A 19,287-nucleotide genomic window follows, 5' to 3' on the forward strand; every position below is an offset into this window, starting at 1 on the left:
ATGTTGTTTTTAGGGATGGCGGTTGTACAAGCTTTGGATCTAGCCTCGATTGAAGATTGACGAGAGTGAGTCGGTGATGAGTGCCGTCGGAATTTCGATGATCCATTCCTAAAAAACCCAGCAAGTCGGTCGTTCTGCCTTTTGACCCTCTTCCTTCTGGATGGGACACACTAAGACATTGTCGTGATAGAGGGGCGGCTTTTTTGGTACCAACTCAAGCTGCAATAACGTTTTTGCCAACCATTCAAAAATCATCTGGTATGATCCAAAACCTTGAGAGGTAGCCGGCTACGTTGGCTTTGCATTGTTTCGAATGGGTTAAAATACCCCGGCCTCCGTTCGCATTTTTTTGCCCAAGAAACAATTGAACCTTCTTCGCCTGAAAGCTTAGGATTCGATTCCCTGCACCCGAGTTTCTTCTTTTTGGATTTTTGAAATCTTTCTTCACGGATCAAAGAAGACTGTTTCAATTTCATTAATATTATCATACAAGAACTAATGCTCAATACGGTCAAGTAACGCGTCAGGGGCTGGTCCCGATAGTCATGTCCAAAGAGAAATATCATCCTAGTTCGCACCAACAATCAACTCACCGAATTCCTGTTCCTCCCTTAACTGCAAAGCCTCTTGGTACACTCTCAACTCCTCTTTCTCTTCGCTACTCAAAAGACTTGTCCAAGTGAAAACTTGGTCCTGACACCAGACATGAAATCTCCTTGGTCTCTTGTTCTGGGGGTCATCAAGCATTTCCATCGTCACTAATCGTTCGTCATCCCAGATACCAAAGCCCAAACTCCTGAATGGCCGGAATAGCAAACCTTCACTCAATCTGGGAGTGCCTCTGGGGCATAAAAGTGGCCCAGCCCATCTCAAGCCCTTGCATCCAACTAGAACTTTGTGGCAGTGATAGGTAAACGCATCATTTGGGTCAACGCAAGGAAACGGAGGTGGCTTCAGGATAACGTCGGGCCATGCGAAGTTTGCACTTTTTCTCTCTGGAGGGGGGAGATGCAAATGGTTCCCCTCCACTGGTTTGAAGCCTGTATTGAAGAAAACACCCAAACCCTTATTCACAACATCAGTATCACCGACACAAGAACTTTCATCTGAGCAACCTTCCGAATGTCGGACGTAAAGCAAAGCAGCCCATAATGGTTCTCGGGCGATCCATAGACTTGACTTCCTGAGCCCCGACAGGCACGTCTCGCCGGATCCCATGTCACGGATTGCCTTAATATCTGAGTCTGACCAGTTCAGCCGCTTTTCCGAAGCAGCATTACTGAGCTCATAGCACAACTGGAGACACCAAAAGCCAAGGGTAATTCTCTGCATTTCATACCAGGACGCCTCACCGCCCGTGTTGAGCTTGTATGGCTGTCCCCATAATTGGCCATCAGGCCGTCGATTCCAAGGAAGCGTGCCAAGATGGTAGCACTTGTCAGTCAGATGCTGCGGCTTGGTCGCTTTGATTCTGTCATGAAAGAATTCAAAGGCCTCTCCTGCAAGCAACTTGATCTTCCGGAAGAGGAACAGCATTTCTCTCGGCATAATGGAATTGTCACCTCGCATTACATGGGCAAGACTAATGCGTGGGATACAAGATGGCGGACTCGATTGAATATCTGGAACGCGGTCTCCTTGGACATTCTGAATCGAGGTCGGCATGATGAACTTTGTGATAAAAGTGGTGAGGTTCCTTGCTGGTGGGTTTGCCGCGGAAGAATGCCTGATGAGGGCTACCAGGCGCAGGACGTGCGGGATCCATGGCGTTGTCGCAAGATTCTGAGCTGATGCATCGAGGACGTTATCGAGAACCTCGGCTCCCAACGTCCCGTTCAGGAAGTGAAAGATATGCGGCGACGCCTTGGCAACGCTGTATAAGCTTCTGACGTCGGGTAAATTGCTGAGTATCGGCGCGATAAGCTCCGGCGGTAAAGTCGCAAAGACGTCCATCTTGACTAGCTATTGATTGAATGGAGACTTGAACGAAATTGAGGTCACGATGCTTGATTCATGAAATTACCCCTCAGATGAATATTGTCAGCATCATCAAGCCTCTCACGTGGCTGGCTGAATTGACTTAAAAGAGCCTATCCGTTGATGCCGGCGTTGACGTGGCTAACCGTGGTCACACGCTAAGACCCCAAATCGAGCAAACGATGTCAGGAGCGAATAAGATAGCATCGCCATTGAGGGGTCGCATTGATATGACGTTTTGTTGAAACACCGCCTCTTGGGATATGCTGTGAAACTTGTTTGCCATCAAGATACGTAACTGACTACGCGTCGCCAAAGTCCTATAAGCAAGATTAAAAGCGAGTGCATGTTTTATAGCTGCCAAGAGTACATTAGATCTGCATAGTGCATCTGCGTAAATTCAGCACGCTGATGTTCCGGCGACTAGGAAGGTAGAGAAGCGACTGCAAGCAGGAGGGCAGTATTTCCTTTCAATACCAATGGCAATCTTTCGAGCAGAAACATATGACGTTGTTGAGCCTCTATACATTGAGTGGTAAATCAATATCTACAAGGTAAAAAGTCGCGTTGTTCAATCCCGTTTCCTGCCCACCTGGGCTTTCTGAACACCAACATCACTTAACCACGCTTGATCAAGTCGGCAGCCTATTTGCGTCAGAGATATGTTTCAAATAATTTAATGGGTAACTTACCTTCTCAGCGACAGCATAAACAGTCGTCATAGTATGCGTGGCAGGAAGCAAAGGAATGACACTGGCATCGACGATGCGAAGGCCCTTAATGCCGTAGACTCTGAGCTTCTCATCAACGACACCGCCGTCGCTGCGGCTACCAAGCTTGCAAGAGCCGGCGGGATGGAACAGAGTGGATGCACTGTTACGGATGAACTGTTCAATGTCACTGTCACTTGTGACGTTGGTTCCTGGCACAATCTCGAAGGGGTTCAGGGACTTGATTGAGGGTGCGCCGGAAAGCTTGCGAACAAACTTGACACCTTCGGTAAGAATGGCGATATCAAGAGGGTTCTTAAGGAACTCTGGGTTGGCATTGGGATAGTCGAAGATGTTGGAAGACTTGGCCCTAACGGAACCTCGAGAATACGGGTGCTGAAGACCAAGGACCGAGGTTCCATCGGCCCAGATAATCTCCAGGATGGCTGACTTGCTATCAAGGAGCTTCTCGTTGAGGACCTTTTGCTGCTTCTTGTAGCCCTTAACAACCTCAGCGGGTGTACCTGAAGGGAGGAACTTGGAGCCGTCCTGGCTGGTGGCTTGCTTGTGAATGTCTGAAGCGGAACTTGTGTAGTTGGAGAGAGGGAGGAACAAAAGGAAGTCACCAGTAGGTGAAGTATAAGGTCCCTTCTTCTGCTGGTCGTATTCAGCGCGTGCCTCAGCAGCGAAAGTGGCGTTGCTAGTAAGGTTTCCGGTTTGAATAGGAGCATTGACTAAACACAATTAGCCTCTTGTATTCTGTCAACAAAGGGTTAGACTTACTTGTGCCCACAACGGCGAGTAGAACATGATCGTGGAAGTTCTGGCCAACACCGGGGAGATCAACAACGACAGGGACGTCGATGCTGGAGAGGAGAGCCGAGTCGCCAATACCAGAGACCTGCAGGATCTGAGGAGTGTGAATGGCTCCAGCCGCAAGGATGACCTCCTTCTTCGCCTTGACAGTCTTCTTGGCGCTATCCTTGTTCTTCGCGAACTGCAAGAAGATGGTTAGTCATGAACAGCTACTCTAGAAGGGCACACCGCTTACCTCGACACCAGTAGCCCTCACGGAACTGCCGTTCTTGCTAGTGAGAATGCGAGTAACTTGGTTGCCTGGAAGAAGTTGGAGGTTCTTGCGCTGAGAGACAGCACTATAGTAGTCCTGTGCAGAGGAGCGGACAAGAGTCTTGGGGTTGAGGTTGTGAGGGCAGAAGTATCCTCCAACTGCGCCACCGTTGGCTTGGTCGAAGGCGATGTTGATGTCGAGCTCCCCAGAGGCCTCAACAAGATTCTCTGAAGTTTTGTCAGCATTGGTACGCTTGACGGATGGTACATGGGAAAGATGCACTTACTCGTCGTGGGCCAGAAGAAAGGCGAGTAGCTGGAGTGAATGAAACCCGAAGAGCCGTGGGCAGAAGGGTCCGTGGTGATGCTATATTCCTTCTTGATATCGGCAGTCGGCCCAGTGAACTTTTCGTTCTGCGATTAAAGTTAGACTCTGTAGCATGACCTTGACAACAATTTGCCAACCTTCTTGAAATAAGGAAGCAGGGTATCCCACTGCCAATCGCTGTTACCTAACTCAGCCCAGCGATCGTAGTCTGCCTTGGAACCGCGATCATAGACCATACGGTTAAGTTTGGTTGAGCCCCCAACGACTTTGCCCAAAGGAATCGAGACGTTGCGTCCATTAAGAGAAGTGGTGGCGGGATAAGTAAGGTTCCAGTCGTACTTTGTGCCAACAGCACCGCCAGCAAGGCCCGGGATTGTCACGATGTCTTCATTTTTATCGCTATGTAGAGGTCAGTATTTCGTCTTCGGTCAAATATCAGATCTCTTACAAGTCACCAGCTTCAATCACGAGGACAGTCACAGCTGTTGGGGCGTCAGCAAACATGGGCGGCCGATGCAACGGCAGAACGCACCAGGGTCCTCCGATAGGCGGTTGGCGACAGTGAGGCCTGAAGCTCCAGCACCAACAATAATATAATCGTATTCTGTGCGCACACTGGCATCTTGGCGTGGGTATGCTGATGCAGTTGTTGCATGCAGACAACTGAGAGCAGCTAAGGTGAGCGCCTGGAATCTAGGCATGATCAAAATGAACGACAATGAATGAATGTTTGTATTTTCTAATGGGTCAACTTGGCTGATCAAACTGTACCTGTAAGAGAATTGATGGGATGAAGACGATCTTATACCCTCCCAGTTTCAGCAAATACCTGATCGGGACTGATACAGAAGGTGTCATTACAATCTATCCCAGAACAGAACGTGCCACTGATGATTCCAAGCATTGGCACTGGAAAACCTGCTTCTTTGTGCAACCGACTCCCGCGCTCAATTACCGAAATCGAAGGTTTTGTTTCATCCCTTGAATGGCCGTTTCAGGAACGCATTCAAAAGGACGCTGAAGAGGGAATCATGTCCGCAAACCTTATTTCGGAGCACCGAATAGAGTAAGATCCCCAATGGACACGGACCAGGTTTTCAGCGAGCATCGCCTTTAAGACCCTGGCTTAGCATGGTCTGATAAGGTTTGCATAGCCGATTCAGACATAGAGGTACACGCACACTGATATTGTAAGCAATTGTAATGATATTATGCCATGGCCGGTGGGATGAAAAGAATGAGGAGGTGCTGTTTTGTAGCCGAGACTACCGAGGTGAGTGAGATTGGATCTATAGAGGAGTCAATAAGGACCAGGCTATTAAGACAACAGAAATAATCTCATCCATATCATCGAGCTTAATATCTGGATAAGACAGTAATTAATAGATACAGTCCGAAATTGCGATAATTGGCAGTCTTGAATGTATTTGTGCGAGTAAGCAAGGTAGGATAGCTGAGAGGTCAGTGACATAACTCGCCTGCATAAGTGCATCGAGATCGCATGTTACAGTGGGATGCGCCCGCCATGGCCGCTAAATCTTATTCGTTTTTGACGCCTCACACTGAAGCCGCAATTCAACTTCAATTGACCACGTACAAGCATCATGCCTGAAATGACGATATCACGGCAATTGAGACCGCTGGTACCTTTCTATCCCCTCTATTACTGTTGGATGCCTACGTCCTAGTGTTGAAGTATGTTGTGATGCCATCGATCACAGCCTGGACAATGCTCTCCTCAATAGAACCATCCTGCCATGTGAAGCCAAACCCAACATACTCCTCGTTGTTCAGTACGCAAATCACCAACGGAGCTCCTCCAGCATATGCGCATCGGCTCAACAACACTTTTCCTCGATGCCATAATAGTTTGGCGTCTCCCTTGATGTTCTTAGCCTGTGAAAAGGTCCCGAGGTTTGAGACCTCAAAAGATTCTCCGCGAGGATGGCCGATTGATCCGGCCAAGGCTGCGCCAATATCTGGGATAAGTTTAAGTGCAGCGACATTTGCATATAGCTCTCCGGAAGGTGAGGCATTCGCAAAATAATTCCTAGTAGCTTGTTGGATCTTCTTAGCATGGTTCCAGATCCCAGTAGCGCCTGTACTTGAGTCATCTGAAACCTGGTCCAAATCGGAGCGAAGAAGCTGGACTTTGAAGGCATCGATAAAGTTACCCATAATTCCTTCGACCAGCTTTGGCGGTAGGTCCGATCGTAAGCTTACTGGAAGGTTGCACGTAAGAGCCTCAGCTATCAGTGGAAGATTGTTGTACAGCAACCTGGCGACAAGAGACGGAAGAGCCGCTGTTGGTGCCACTCTGTGCTTTTTGCAGTCTTGCACAAAGTGCCCCATCATGTATGATGGAAACGAGAGTGATTTGTAACGTGTAACGCAGGGTAGTGAGATGGGAGTCCCTCTCCACTCATTCAGCTCTGCATCATGAGATGCTGGTGCGTTCGTCGGGATTGGCAGAGGGTGAAGCTCCTCGAGTGATGGAGCAATCGGCGCATCATTCGAGTATACAACCCGATCAAGGTGACCTGCGAAACTGGACTCGATGTCACAAAGAGCTTTCTGGAACGAGTCATGGAAAATCTGAAGGCCAGTTCCATCAGTCATCGAATGGTGGGCAATGAATGAGGTCGTGAATCCTTTGCTCAAATCATGGTCTTTGAGTATTATCAGTCTCCAGACAGGTAGAGTGCCATATCCAGCCTTGAAGTGTGTGTTGTGTTGGCGTTCAAGCAGTGAATCGAGCTCGTCGTCTGTTTGATCTCCGGTCAAATATGGCTGACTTCGGTCGACAAAGGACACAGCTTTCTCGAGATCGATTGAGGCTAGTCGTCCCCAATACGGTTCGTCCTTTTCCGATATAACTGGGATCGCAAACAAAACCGGATGTTGGGTGAGGACTTGTGATAAGGCACCGTAGACGGTCTCTTCCAGATCGAAGCCAGGCAAGGCCTGTGTTGGTGCGTAGTGTGCAGAAAGGCCAGTATTTGTGAAGAAGTCTATATGATGGGCGACTGCTGAGAGCTGTTCGAGTTTGCCTACGCTCTTCGTCAGCAGCTTTATGAAGGTAGGGGGAAATGTCTACCAAGCGGGCGGATCTTCTTCAATTGCCGTTCCGTCATGTTGAAGGGGGTTTGCATATGTTATCCACGGGATGATGGCTACTGTCGCAGTATTGTAGCAAGGTGAATGGGGAGAAACGCATGATGTACCAATTGAATCTCTTTCCTCCCAATTTACGCAATGTGGTGATATCAAAGTAGCTGAGCTCCAACTCGTTTACTGCGAACATTTGAGCAAGAAAGAAATGAGATGAGGATTGTGTACCCTGTACTGAGTAAGTTATTTCTTTATGCGCGCAGAGAATCTAGAACGATCCTCCAAGCCTCTTTCAAGGGTCCATAACTTGGCGGGACAGATAATGGGGGCTTGCCTTATCGACGATAGCTGCATGCACAGGGCGAAATCGACTCAAATCTTCTCATCCAGGGCCAGTATCCACCTAAAATTCGAATTGAACTAAGGGGCACCCATCGTTCGAAAAAGGCGACTTCTGGAAGATGAGTGCTCGAGAGCAAGAACACCGCGGGCATATACGCACCTCTTTCTGCACGTATCTTCTGACATCCTGTCAGCTCTGTTTAGCGAATAGCTCATCTCAAGGTGCTAATTACTTGGCTGACAAGAATTGAACACTGTTAATTCCTGCGAATCTTTATAATTTTTCATCGACATGACATACCCCTTCCCATATTCACAAGCTGCAAAGCTTGACTCGAGGATCAAGATACCTCGGCCGACTTACGACCCTGACCTGGCACCACTGTTGGACTCTGCCTCATTCCCTGAAGAGTTTGACCTAAACTTGATGCGCGGAGTCGCGAGTGGCGAACAGGAATGCTCCCACGGCTCATTTATCTTCAATGCGGAGACTGTCCTTAAAGACAATCCGCACTTGAGTCATACAGAGCACTCAATTCCAGGACCTGACAACAATATAATTACCTTGTCAGTGTTCGAACCCAATGAGCCATCAAAGGCACCAAGGCCAGTCTTGTATCATATTCACGGTGGCGGGATGGTTAGTGGTGACAGATTCACTGCCGTCACGCCTGTGATTGATCTTCTGAAAGGGATCGATTGCGTTGTTGTCTCCGTGGAACACCGCCTCGCTCCCGAGACGCGCGCGCCTGGCCCAGCTGAAGACTGTTATGCGGGGCTTGTTTGGGTTTCTGAGAATGCTTCGAGTCTTGGAATTGACCCAGCTGCCATTGTCGTGTTTGGAGTGTCCGGAGGAGGCGCCCTTGCAGCTGCTACGTGCCTTATGGCTCGTGATAGGAAGCGCCCAGCTATCCCGATCAAAGCTCAAATGCTTTACTCGCCTCTCTTGGATGACAGATGCGAGAGCTTGGCTGATCAGCAATTCGAATACGGTAACCCTGCCAGTACAGCATGGCTTCGTGCCATTTGGGATCTTATCCTGGGTGATGCACGAGGATCAGAAAATGTTACACCCTATCAAGCGCCTGCAAGAGAGACTGATCTGTCGAATTTACCAGCTGCATATATCGATGCTGGGGAATGTGAAGTCTTCCGCGATGTTGCAGTTGCTTATGCAACCAAGATGTGGCGAGGCGGATCAACATGTGAACTTCACATCTGGCCCGGAGCTTGGCATGGATTCGATATGATGGACGATCCTAACATGCCACTTATTCATGTGGCTAATATGGCGAAAGCCAACTGGCTTCAGAGAGTCATGAGAAGTGTCAAGGATGAGTAGAGTAGCTACATAGAAGAATGGAAGTAATTAGTAAAGATGCTTTTCGGGTACGAATGAATGGTTATTGAGTTACAAGAAGACTAAGAAATAAACCTTGTTAACGTGCAGCAGTATGTGAAAGAGACTTCTTCCACAGTGTGTCTCCAGGGAACTGGATCTTAACTTTGAACAGACAGTATATATTCAAGAAACGAGAAAAGTCTGTCTATTACTACTTATACCGCCATGATCATCTATCTCAGTTCACCCTTCTACCTGAAGAAATCAGACCCAGCTGTGACCTGAATGGCTTTAGGTATTTGAAAGCTGGTGTGCGCCGTTCACTAGTATCTCTTGATAAGTCACACCAGTGACCTTTTCATTATATCCTCCAGTGTCTCTGGCCACGGCATTTATTAGCTCTTTGAGCCATGCCATTGTGCTGAGCTCGTTTGAGTTGCAGTCTAGGGCCTTATCCATACCTGGTTGACCTGACTTCACCATTTCGTCATTTTGCTTGAAGTCAGCCGACATCATGAATCTCGCAAGTGCAGCTACCCTTTCTCTCTCTGTCTCTGTCAGGGACAAGGTTACTGGCTCTTGAAGCTCAGTATGCGGTGCATTACTTTGGCTCTCACTTCTGTTCACCTCTCTGGTCCCTGTTTCAGCCTTTTGATGAGGCTCGTTACTGCCAACAATCTCTTGGAAATGGCTAGGTCGACCATTCTCGTGGATAATCTTCATATTTGGGTCTTTCAGGTACTCTCCCTTTGGAGCACTGGTCCATTCTCCGCTTGCTGTCAGGGCAACACAACAGTGCCACGGTGTAGTGAAACCCGTCTTGGTGTTGAGCAAGCTCATAGATATCTTGTGCTCACCAGTAGACTGATGAATAGATAGTCGCAGGTGGTAAGGGAAGCCGTGCTTAACAGCAGCAGCGAAGGCCTATTAGATCATCAGAACTGGTTGGAGAGACGTATTTCATGCCACTTACATAACCTCGGATCAACATTTGTTTCGCAAGATACCTCACATCTCTGCGATATGCGTTTGCTGTTCGTCCATTGCCAACCGGAAAGATATGCTTCAGATCAGATTCAAGGAACCGCCGGTATCCAAGGTAAGTCATCTTGGTGTCAGGGTCTTTCTCAATCTCTTTGTCAATGTCGATATCGTCTTTACCGAAGCGGTTGAGAAGGGCTCGGCGGAAATTAGTCGCATTGGCGACATAGGCAATCTCATGCATCTCAGCTCGCAGAGGAAGGTCGACTAAGTCTCGGATCCTGGAAAAGGATATGTGCTGCAACCCTTTCTTAGAAGCTAACTCTCGAAGAGCCTGCCCGTAGGCCCAAGTGTCACGATCAGGAATGCTCAACAGGTCGTTGTAGACAACGCCATCTGAGATGATAGTGCATTGAGCGCCAGGCTGGTAGATCTCGCCAATGCGGATACACATAGTATTGAGCCGATCTAAAGCAATCTCCTCCGCTTTGTCGGGTAATATGCCAAAAACCTTGTAGGCTTTGTTTGCTGATTTGAAAGGAAATGCTGGTAGGCACATCTCAACTCTCGTATTAGTAGTCACGAACTTGCCCACGAGGGACAAAAATTTCGGCCTACCAGCCTCAAGCCTTTCTTTGCTGTCACTGAATTTGTTCAAGGCATATTCGAAGATGATATCCAAGATCTTGGAGGAGACTGCGTGCACAGACGGATCTGTGTCCTGCTGCTCTGCAACAGGTCGTACCGTCGAGTCTGCTCCTGATTTGCAAATGCTGGCATGTTCCTGGACAGTAGCATCCGAGACAAATTTGGAAGTCACAGACATGCTGTGTTGGTTCGCGAAGGCAGGATACGACGGTATGATCTGCATGGAGATGGAGTATGTCTTGAGACTAAGATGCGTCGAGGTAGTACGGCATCCGTGTTGGGTTTCAGGATGAACCACTTTTCGTTGATATGTTGGATTCGTGGTGGAAATATGCAAAGCGGTTAAAGTTTGAGCCCAACTAAAAGTTTCCAGGGATATTAAATATGAAGCCGAAATGTGCAGGGTCAAGCCTCAGCACCAGAAGAAAGTCTTGATGACCAATTCAGCTAGAGGATTCGACCGATCTGACGATATTCTGGTGTCGGGGTATGTACTGAAGTGACAAGCTGCAGGAACATCAACTGTGTTGAGTCTGTGATTCGATAAGCAGGGTCTCGTATAGTCGGCAGGGGGGTTCAGCGTGGCTGTGAGAAACTGCGCAACGGGTATCCACTTGAGGCTGATTATATGCTCACGATCCGGGGTGATCAAGCGTGGACAGGGGGAACTGAGCAAGTTACATGCATCAAGACACTAAACAATGTGCTCAAATGTCGTGTCGCCAATTATTGATTTTGTGAAATTATACACAAGGATGGCATATGAGCTTCTGGTTGGTGGCGTTAACCGAAAAAAAAGAAAGTTTCTTGTGAGCGAGAATGAGTTCGTTTCTCATCATACCACATGTTTAAATTGGATGGGACTCGAACTCTCCAGCCCCTGTGCCGAATAAAACCCATCTGAAGATAATGCGGGTCCTTAGAGTAACTTTAGGGTGAAGAAAACAAATTGCCAAAGTTTAGGATTTATTATGATAAACTTATCTAAAGCCGCTCTAAGATTTCTGGCGCCTAGGATCAAGGTCTCACATATTTTTTACGTGTCAGTTCGTCAATTCAACACCGAGATAAGGCTGACACTGCCAAACTCACCGTAAGGTCTCTGTGTATCATTCAATCATCTTGAAAGGTCCTTATCTATTTCTCAGAATGGTTGACACTGATTCCTTATATGGGAGGAGACTTATTCCCCAGATTCTTGATCGCCTGGCGGTGGCGGATCCAGAACGCGTTGTCTACTCCATTGCCAGCCTTTCTGATGGTGCCCCAAAGTTTAAGCATATCACTGCACAAGCCTTTGGACGGGCCGTTGACAAAACAGCATGGTGGCTCCATAAGCATCTCAATGGAATGAATGGAGCTCCGAACGGCGATCTGGCACAGGAGCATGCTGTAACACAGAAGCCGCCGAAGATCCAAGCTTTGGGTTACATCGGACCTCGTAAGTACACACTCGACTTTCATGAATTACATACATAGATCTCACACAGGTTCAGATGACATTCGGCATGTGCTGTTGACCTATGGTGCTGTCAAGGCTGGCTGTGCTGTAAGTTGTCCTAGAACCCATTATCGTACAAACGATGCTAAATGAGTTCAAACAGGCCCTCTTCCTTTCGCCCAAGAACAATATCACCGGTGCATTAGCTGTTCTCAATGCTTCAGATTGCAGTATTTGGGTGAAGCCCCGAGAGCAAGCAATGCTCTCCCTAGTGGAAGGGATTTTACAGGAGAAGTACATGAGAGTTCTCGAACTCCCAAGTGTAGATGAGCTTCTGGAAGCCGAGTCAACGGAGCCGTTTGTGTTTGGTAAGGCTTTCGAGAGTGTCATCAACGAGCCATTTTGCATATTGCACACTTCGGGAACTACTGGCGTGCCAAAGCCGATTCTATGGACGCACGGCTTGATCGGTACCATGGATGCCGTGAGACTGCTACCTCCCATTGAAGGTGATGGTGGATTGGCTCCTTGGACGGACAATTGGAACGAAGGTGATAGGATCTACTCCTCCTTTCCGATGAGCCATGTAAGTGTACCTGCGGGCAAGCTGCTCCAGCTAACGACGAAGACAGGGCGCCGGTGTAATTATGGATATACTTATGCCTTCCTTATTCAATCTTCATTGTATTCTTGGACCTTCGGGCGTCTTACCCAATCTCGGACTGATCGAGTCACTCGCTGATCATATCGACATCTGGAGTATGGTGCCTTCACTTGTGGACGAACTAGGCGAGAACCCAGAAGTGTTGGCCAAATTCGAGTCTTCTAAGTTCATTTGTGCCTCTGGCGGTCAGTAGTTTTAATCCATATCAAATGGCCGTGGGCGTGAATCACTGACCCTCATCTTCAGGTCCCGTCAGCCCTGTCATTGTCTCCAAGGTCAATGAAGTAGTCAGGGTACTCAACCTCACGGGCACAACGGAAGGTCTCTTCATCGGCAATCTTTGGGTTCCGAGAGAAGACTGGCATTGGTTTGCTTTTCATCCCTACTCAGGATTTGAGTTCAAAGAGGTGCAGCCTGGTGTATACGAACACTGGGTACACCGCAACGAGCACTGGGCTCTTTTCCAGGGCATATTCTACACCTTCCCTGACCAGGACTCGGTCAATTTGAAGGATCTTTACATCAGACACCCAACGAAGCCCAACCTTTGGGCCTTTAGCGGCAGAAGTGATGATGTCGTTGTCCTTTCCAACGGCTACAAGATCTCTCCCTTGGACACAGAGGCTTTGGTCACGACGCATCCTGCAGTCGAGGGCTGCCTTATGATCGGCACCGGGAAGCCCCAAGCCGGTCTTCTGATTGAGCTCAAGGACCACAGTGAGAAGAACAACGAGTTGTTCGATAGCATCTGGGCGATCGTCGAGAGGGCAAACAACTCCACTTTCCAGAAGACTCGACTCCAAAGAGAGTATATAGCCTTCTCGGAGGCAGACAGGCCCTTCATCCGGACAGACAAACAGACCATCAAACGCCGCGCCACTCTAGATCTGTATGCAGATTTCATCGAGCTCTTCTATTTCTCTCGAGATGAAGAAGCTGAGGATGAGGATTTTGATGCATTCTCAATCGACACTACCTCAATTGACACCATAAGCGACTCGGTCTCTCGTGTTATGCGGTCTGTTTTGCCAGAGGTTGACGATTTTCCGGCCGATGAGGACGTCTTTGACCTCGGCTTGGACTCTCTTCTCGTTTTTCGCGTCATCAGAATTATCCGTGCCGTTACAGGGCTTGAGGAAAGACTCGCTCCCCGCCATCTATATGCCCATCCAACAATAGAGGAATTTTCCGTCCAGCTTCTCAAGATCTTAGAAGGGGATAAGGCCAGGAAGATCGCGGCAGATTCAGTGAGTGATGCAGAGACAAATACAACAGCGGAAACACCATGTTCAGACATGGAGTCGGAAAAGATGAAGAATATTATAGCTGATCGCAAGCGACGTCTGGGATCCAAAATGAACCCGTTCGACGCTGTCAATCCCAATCACTACATGGGTCTCAACTTCTACTTCGCTCTTCGGCCAGGTGTCAGCTTCGAAGAAGCCTTTGCCAAGTTACAAGCTGGGCTTGTTCGCGCATTTGAGATCATTCCCGAGCTTGACGGGAAGATGATGCTTGCCTCAGAGCACGAGTTTGGGTATAAGAAAGGCGAATATCGTATTACAATCCCTCCTCACCCACTATCAGCCTCTTCCAAGCCCAGACAGTTGCTGTACAAAGACCTTTCTCAGGTCCTTCCGTCATTTCAGGAGATGCGTCAAGCGGGCTTCTCGCCATCTTTGTTCAGCGATGACCTTGTCCTGGATTGCCCACCTTTCCCTCCAATGCCAGCAGATATACTTGTCGCACAAGCCAATTTCGTTGGAGGGGGATGTATTCTGGCTACCAACTTCATTCATACTTGTCTTGATGCCGTTGGCGTCATGGTAGCAATTAGAGTATGGGCTGAGTGCTGTCGGTATCTTGACGGCGATGAGACGGCGACATGTGACTGGTTTGACCCCGAAAGCTTCAATCATGATCTTCCTGAGATTATTTGGGAGCAGGAAGGATATGCGAAGCCGGTTCATGAGGTTGATCCTGGCACTTGGGGCTTTCTTCCATTCACAACCGAGATCGGCGTCAACTTGCGCAATGGGACAGCTTCTCACAACGAGATCATGGTTGCTGAAAAGCCCCGTGCTACGCAGAATACTCTTCCTCCTGCCCCTGTGTTCCCTGGAAGCTCAGTATGGCCCGCTGCTCCAAGCGAGCGATCGCTTAACACTACAGTCTTCCTTCTTTCGGGGGAGAGTATCCATAGACTAAAGCAAGAAGCTCTCCCAGACACTGAGGTCAAAGGTGTCTCTGTATCAGTAATTGATATTGTGCAAGCCTTTTTCTGGCGTGCATCGATCAGATCTAGATACAGAGTGGCCAAGGAGATCAGGAACCAGACGTTTCAGCCTGACGAGCTGTCAATTCTCGAAATGCCAATTGACGGTCGGGCTTACTTCTCATCACTGCTACCGTCGTCCTACATGGGCAGTTTGCTCGTTATGAACCGCCCCGTCATGCCTATCGAAACGCTCTGCTCTCCCGAAACCAACATCTCACAGATTGCGCGCGTGATCCGAGAAGCAGCTGCACGAATCACACCGTCAGTCGTCCATGACACATTTACTCTATTGCGTTCTATGACAGACTATAGCAAGCCTGCAACAGCAAACATGGGTCTCGAGCACATGAACGCCATGATATCCAATATGATGCTGTTTCAGACAAGCGACATCTCATTTGGTGACTCATTCTTTGAAGGGGGTAGCCCAGAAGCAATGCGGCCACAGATTGAACGTGGCCATAGACGATTCCGGTTCTTGGTTATCTCTCCGATGAGAAAGGATGGTGGCGTGGAGCTCGTGCTCGGAACCTTGCCGGAGGAATTAAACATGCTCATGAGTGATGAGGAGTTCACTAAATATGCAGTCCTGTTGGATCATAAGCGAGTTTGAGCTCTAGGTTGGACAAGCTCGAGTATAAGGAGTAATCTGCATAGATACTGAGAGATTTATGATAGAGAGAGAATATTTGCCTTGCACTTCTTCCAACTAACCTCGAAACTGAGCGGCAAGTTGAGCTTCTATCATCTTCCTAAAAGATGGAAACACTTGGACAAGTTTAGGATAATTTATGATAAGCTTAGACAGCCCTTTGGACTAAACTTGGGTAGACAATCTCTGCACGCTCGCTGTTGAAAGGTCTCCATCTATGGACCTCAACAATAGTTTGATTGACAAGGATAATCTAGCCCTGTCAGCTGTCAGGCAGCTCAAATTAGCTCTGCGTCAATACAGGGGGTCCTTAAGGCAGCGCCAACAACAACTTGCTCATACCCGAGCAGACCCAAGCGCTAGTCCTGCACATGCAAGCTCCATCCCATCGCATGCCACGATGATCTAGACAATTAGCTTTCAAGGCTTGGCGATACGATAACACTAAGCTCCAAGGGTTGTGTGGATACGACAGCAGGTGGCTGGAACGAAATTTTCGCTGTGTTTGGTGATTTGAGAGAATTTGAGCTAAATCTTGATTGGTGGGCATCAGCATGATGTTGATACCAGTAACTCAGCACCAGCCGCAAGGGTTATTTTGTCAATCAGAACTCTTGATACAGGGTGAGAATGAGAAGGTATCTGTTTTAGATTCACCTTTTCTGTGGTATCTTTGTCGTGGCAACAATACCATCGGTCCTTTAAATGTGAAGTCGCGTTTTTACACTCCTACCTTCGATCTTTTCCCTCCACAACGACTGCCTTTCTCACCTCAATCATCCGCCAAACCTGTCCAGTTTGTCTCTATTCAATCTCAATCAGTACAGTCATCTTCGAGTAGCCTTGGCATCCCTGCCTACTGTTGTTCTCGCATCATGTCCTCCACGGTCGATTTCGATACGAAGGTGCTGCACCAAGTCCACGACAATCCCCACGACGGCCCTGATAGAGACACAGAAAGTTCTGTCAACGATGCGATAGACGTCAACTTCCAGCATGGCGTACAAAACATCGAGGCCGTTACGCTCTCGTGGTCCAGAACCGCGCTGATGGTCGCTTTTGTTCTGATCTGGCTCGTCTACTTCGTCCAAGGTCTTGTCTCGGGTATCAGCAGCGCTTTGATCCCATATGTCACATCCGCTTTCGCAATGCACTCTCTCACGCCGACTACGAGCGTGATGAGCTCTGTCATTGGAGGTGTCACCAATCTGAGTATCGCAAAGACTCTCGACATCTTCGGCCGCCCTCAGGGCTTCTTGTTCTGCGCTACTCTTGCAACTCTTGGACTGATCATGTCGGCTGCCTGCAACAATGTTGAAGCTTATGCTGCATCCCAAGTCTTTTACACCGTCGGCATCAATGGAGTTGGCTACAGTCTTAGCGTCTTTATCGCTGATACTACCTCTCTTCGGCATCGTGGTCTAATCCAGTCTCTTTGCGGCTCTCCGAGCATCATTACAGCATGGCTGGGTGGTCCAATCTCTACGGCATTCTTGAACGGGGCTGGCTGGAGATGGGCCTTCGGCATGGAGAGTATCCTTGTTCCAGGTGTTACCATTCCCTTGTTTGGCCTCTTCATGCATCATTACCTGAGAGCCAAGAAGCAAGGCATCATCCCGAAGCGAGAATCACAGGGCTTTTCTTACTACATTCGCGAGTTTGACGTTGTTGGTCTTCTTAGCCTCTCAGCTGGAGTTGCACTTTTCCTCCTGCCATTCAATCTCTACGCCTTGCAAGCTAAAGGATTTGGCTCAACCATGATCATTTGTTTCTTTGTTTTCGGGATCCTACTTCTAATCTTCTTCGGCATTTGGGAAAGGTTCTTCGCCAAAGTTTCTTTCATTCCTTGGAGATTTCTTCAGGATCGCACAGTGGCTGGTGCTTGTCTCCTCTCCTTCACCCTCTTCTTCAGCTACATGTGTTGGGGCATGTACTTCAGCTCCATCCTTCAGGTCGTCAACAACCTCACTGTCACACGTGCTAGCTACGTTGTATCAACATACACCGTTGGCGGCTTCATTTTCGCCATCTTCGTCGGCATGGTGATGTCTTACACTGGGAACTATAAAGCTGTCACCCTCTACGTGGCGCTTCCTCTATCCATCCTCGGATCTGGCCTGATGATCTATTTCCGTCAACCTGATCAAAGTATTGGCTACATCGCCATGTCTCAAATATTTATCGCCTTTGGAAGCGGCGCCATCATGATTACTGCCGAGATCGCCATTCTTGCCGCTGTCCAAGAGCAGCAGTATTTTGCCGTGTCTATCGCGCTGGTCTCCATGTGTGCCAGTATTGGATCGGCCGTTGGATTGACTGTGTCATCTGCTATCTGGCAAGATATTCTCCCCAAGAAGCTTGCGGAGTATCTCCCTGAGGAGGATCTTCCTAATCTGCCCATGATTGCGATGGACATTGTGACCCAACTATCTTACCCCGTTGGATCTCCGACTCGGCTGGCAATCCAACATGCCTATGGCGACGCACACAAATACTTGTTCATTGCTGGCACTGCCGTCTGGGCCCTTGGAATTCTTGGGGTAGTCATGTGGAAGAACATTAACATCATCAACATTAAGCAGACCAAGGGTCGGGTCGTCTAAGGCTGTCTGTCACCGACGGGATGTCCGGTAGAAATCGCACCAAATGGAACTTGTTCCTATAGAAATCAAGATATTTATGCATATCAATCTGGCAATACAGTCAGATATCCGCCTGACATCGGATTTTAATTGACTCATTCTCGATGCTGACAAATCGCTCACGACGAGTTGCTTACCCCTCACTATCGCCATAATTCCGACTCTTACAATAAGCCAACCGTGCTCTGATTGTCATTTGAATTGATTCTGAAGCATGTCTCCTCCTACCAAGTATGCTGTCGCATTGTTTCCTGGGTTCCAAGCCCTGGATGTGTTTGGCCCTTTGGACGTCCTAAACTTCACATCCAAGCGCCAACCTCTCGAGCTCTCACTCCTTCATACTTCTCTCGATCCTGTGTCTACGTTAGAAGATGACTCTCCTGGCCGTATCGGACAAAGTGTTGTCCCAACTCATACTTATGATAATGCACCGGAAGATATTGAAGTCCTGCTCGTACCCGGGGGAAGAGGCTCGCGAAATCCAGAAAATGTGAAAAGAGTCCGGGAATTTGTCAAGGAGAGATACCCTAAACTGAGGTTCCTTCTGACTGTCTGCACTGGCAGTGCCATCGTGGCCCAGTCGGGCCTGCTTGATGGAAAGGAAGCAACTTCGAATAAGAGATCCTTTGACTGGGTATGCTGCACTGATTCCGGGATGCTTTCTTACTAATCAATGATAGGTTGAGACGCAAGGGCCCAATGTCAAGTGGGTGCGAAACGCAAGATGGGTTGTCGATGGCAATATTTGGACTTCATCTGGAATCTCAGCAGGTATTGATATGATCTATGCTTTCATTACAGAGCAGTATGGACAGGAGATCGCAGATGACACTGCAGATGGTTCTGAGTATGTCCGCAACACCGATCCCCAATCAGACCCGTTTGCCGTCTAGCGACACCTCGCCTCTCTACTTAGATAGGAAGGCTCTCTTTATGGCCATTAGATACTTGTTCCCCACGATCGTAAACAAGATTTTATAATAGAAGTTCCTGGCTCTTTGAACTAGGTTTATGTAACCCAAAATCCAAAGCGTTACAGATTTCTAGGTTTATGATATTATCTGCAGTAAGACCAATGCTCTATGATTATAATCTATCTCGTG

At 48.3% G+C, this 19,287-nt stretch overlaps 7 protein-coding genes across 7 annotated transcripts; 4 read left to right on the forward strand and 3 right to left on the reverse strand.

Moving 5' to 3' along the window:
• Positions 1-432: 432 nt before the first annotated feature.
• Positions 433-4,849, reverse strand: FOBCDRAFT_169365 (uncharacterized protein). The gene is made up of 9 exons (XM_031191361.3): positions 4,616-4,849; positions 4,532-4,565; positions 4,221-4,482; positions 4,043-4,169; positions 3,739-3,983; positions 3,471-3,684; positions 2,670-3,421; positions 2,601-2,622; positions 433-1,958 (listed from the first exon to the last, which is right to left on the reverse strand). Exons 1-9 carry the CDS (start codon positions 4,782-4,784, stop codon positions 568-570), a joined length of 3,216 nt encoding a protein of 1,071 aa, XP_031032592.3. The 5' UTR covers positions 4,785-4,849; the 3' UTR covers positions 433-567.
• A 911-nt stretch (positions 4,850-5,760) lies between these two features.
• FOBCDRAFT_207372 (uncharacterized protein) lies at positions 5,761-7,217 on the reverse strand (the record flags this gene model as incomplete). The annotated part of the gene is made up of 2 exons (XM_031191362.3): positions 5,761-7,133; positions 7,181-7,217. The coding sequence occupies 2 exons, from the start codon at positions 7,215-7,217 to the stop codon at positions 5,761-5,763; spliced, it is 1,410 nt and encodes a 469-aa protein (XP_031032593.3).
• A 611-nt stretch (positions 7,218-7,828) lies between these two features.
• Positions 7,829-8,878, forward strand: FOBCDRAFT_280283 (Alpha/Beta hydrolase protein; the record flags this gene model as incomplete). Its single annotated transcript, XM_031191363.2, has 1 exon — positions 7,829-8,878. The coding sequence occupies one exon, from the start codon at positions 7,829-7,831 to the stop codon at positions 8,876-8,878; it is 1,050 nt and encodes a 349-aa protein (XP_031032594.2).
• Positions 8,879-9,169: 291 nt separating this feature from the next.
• Positions 9,170-10,685, reverse strand: FOBCDRAFT_253512 (Pyoverdine/dityrosine biosynthesis protein-domain-containing protein; the record flags this gene model as incomplete). Its single annotated transcript, XM_031191364.2, has 2 exons — positions 9,170-9,802; positions 9,852-10,685. The coding sequence occupies 2 exons, from the start codon at positions 10,683-10,685 to the stop codon at positions 9,170-9,172; spliced, it is 1,467 nt and encodes a 488-aa protein (XP_031032595.2).
• Positions 10,686-11,656: 971 nt separating this feature from the next.
• On the forward strand, positions 11,657-15,503 carry FOBCDRAFT_244329 (uncharacterized protein; the record flags this gene model as incomplete). The annotated part of the gene is made up of 5 exons (XM_054707140.1): positions 11,657-11,948; positions 11,998-12,056; positions 12,112-12,534; positions 12,581-12,797; positions 12,859-15,503. The coding sequence occupies 5 exons, from the start codon at positions 11,657-11,659 to the stop codon at positions 15,501-15,503; spliced, it is 3,636 nt and encodes a 1,211-aa protein (XP_054563115.1).
• A 914-nt stretch (positions 15,504-16,417) lies between these two features.
• Positions 16,418-18,145, forward strand: FOBCDRAFT_146568 (uncharacterized protein; the record flags this gene model as incomplete). Its single annotated transcript, XM_059608231.1, has 1 exon — positions 16,418-18,145. One exon carries the CDS (start codon positions 16,418-16,420, stop codon positions 18,143-18,145), a length of 1,728 nt encoding a protein of 575 aa, XP_059467947.1.
• An 89-nt stretch (positions 18,146-18,234) lies between these two features.
• FOBCDRAFT_232533 (class I glutamine amidotransferase-like protein) lies at positions 18,235-19,212 on the forward strand. Its single transcript, XM_031191368.3, has 2 exons — positions 18,235-18,818; positions 18,865-19,212. Exons 1-2 carry the CDS (start codon positions 18,399-18,401, stop codon positions 19,075-19,077), a joined length of 633 nt encoding a protein of 210 aa, XP_031032599.3. The 5' UTR covers positions 18,235-18,398; the 3' UTR covers positions 19,078-19,212.
• The last annotated feature ends 75 nt before the right edge of the window (positions 19,213-19,287 follow it).

This window comes from Fusarium oxysporum, chromosome X (genome assembly GCF_013085055.1).
Source record: "Fusarium oxysporum Fo47 chromosome X, complete sequence".
NCBI lineage: Eukaryota > Fungi > Ascomycota > Sordariomycetes > Hypocreales > Nectriaceae > Fusarium > Fusarium oxysporum.

Bases quoted from the DNA above. Each gene is read 5' to 3' on its own strand.
- FOBCDRAFT_169365 (XM_031191361.3), bottom strand. From the start codon at position 4,784: ATGCCTAGATTCCAGGCGCTCACCTTAGCTGCTCTCAGTTGTCTGCAT. The intron at 3,685-3,738 runs GTAAGCGGTGTG...ATCTTCTTGCAG, and splicing joins TGAGGGCTACTGGTGTCGAG to TTCGCGAAGAACAAGGATAG. The intron at 1,959-2,600 runs GTTAAGTGATGT...ATCAATAGCTAG, and splicing joins TGCCGACTTGATCAAGCGTG to TCAAGATGGACGTCTTTGCG.
- FOBCDRAFT_232533 (XM_031191368.3), top strand. From the start codon at position 18,399: ATGTCTCCTCCTACCAAGTATGCTGTCGCATTGTTTCCTGGGTTCCAA. The intron at 18,819-18,864 runs GTATGCTGCACT...AATCAATGATAG, and splicing joins ATAAGAGATCCTTTGACTGG to GTTGAGACGCAAGGGCCCAA.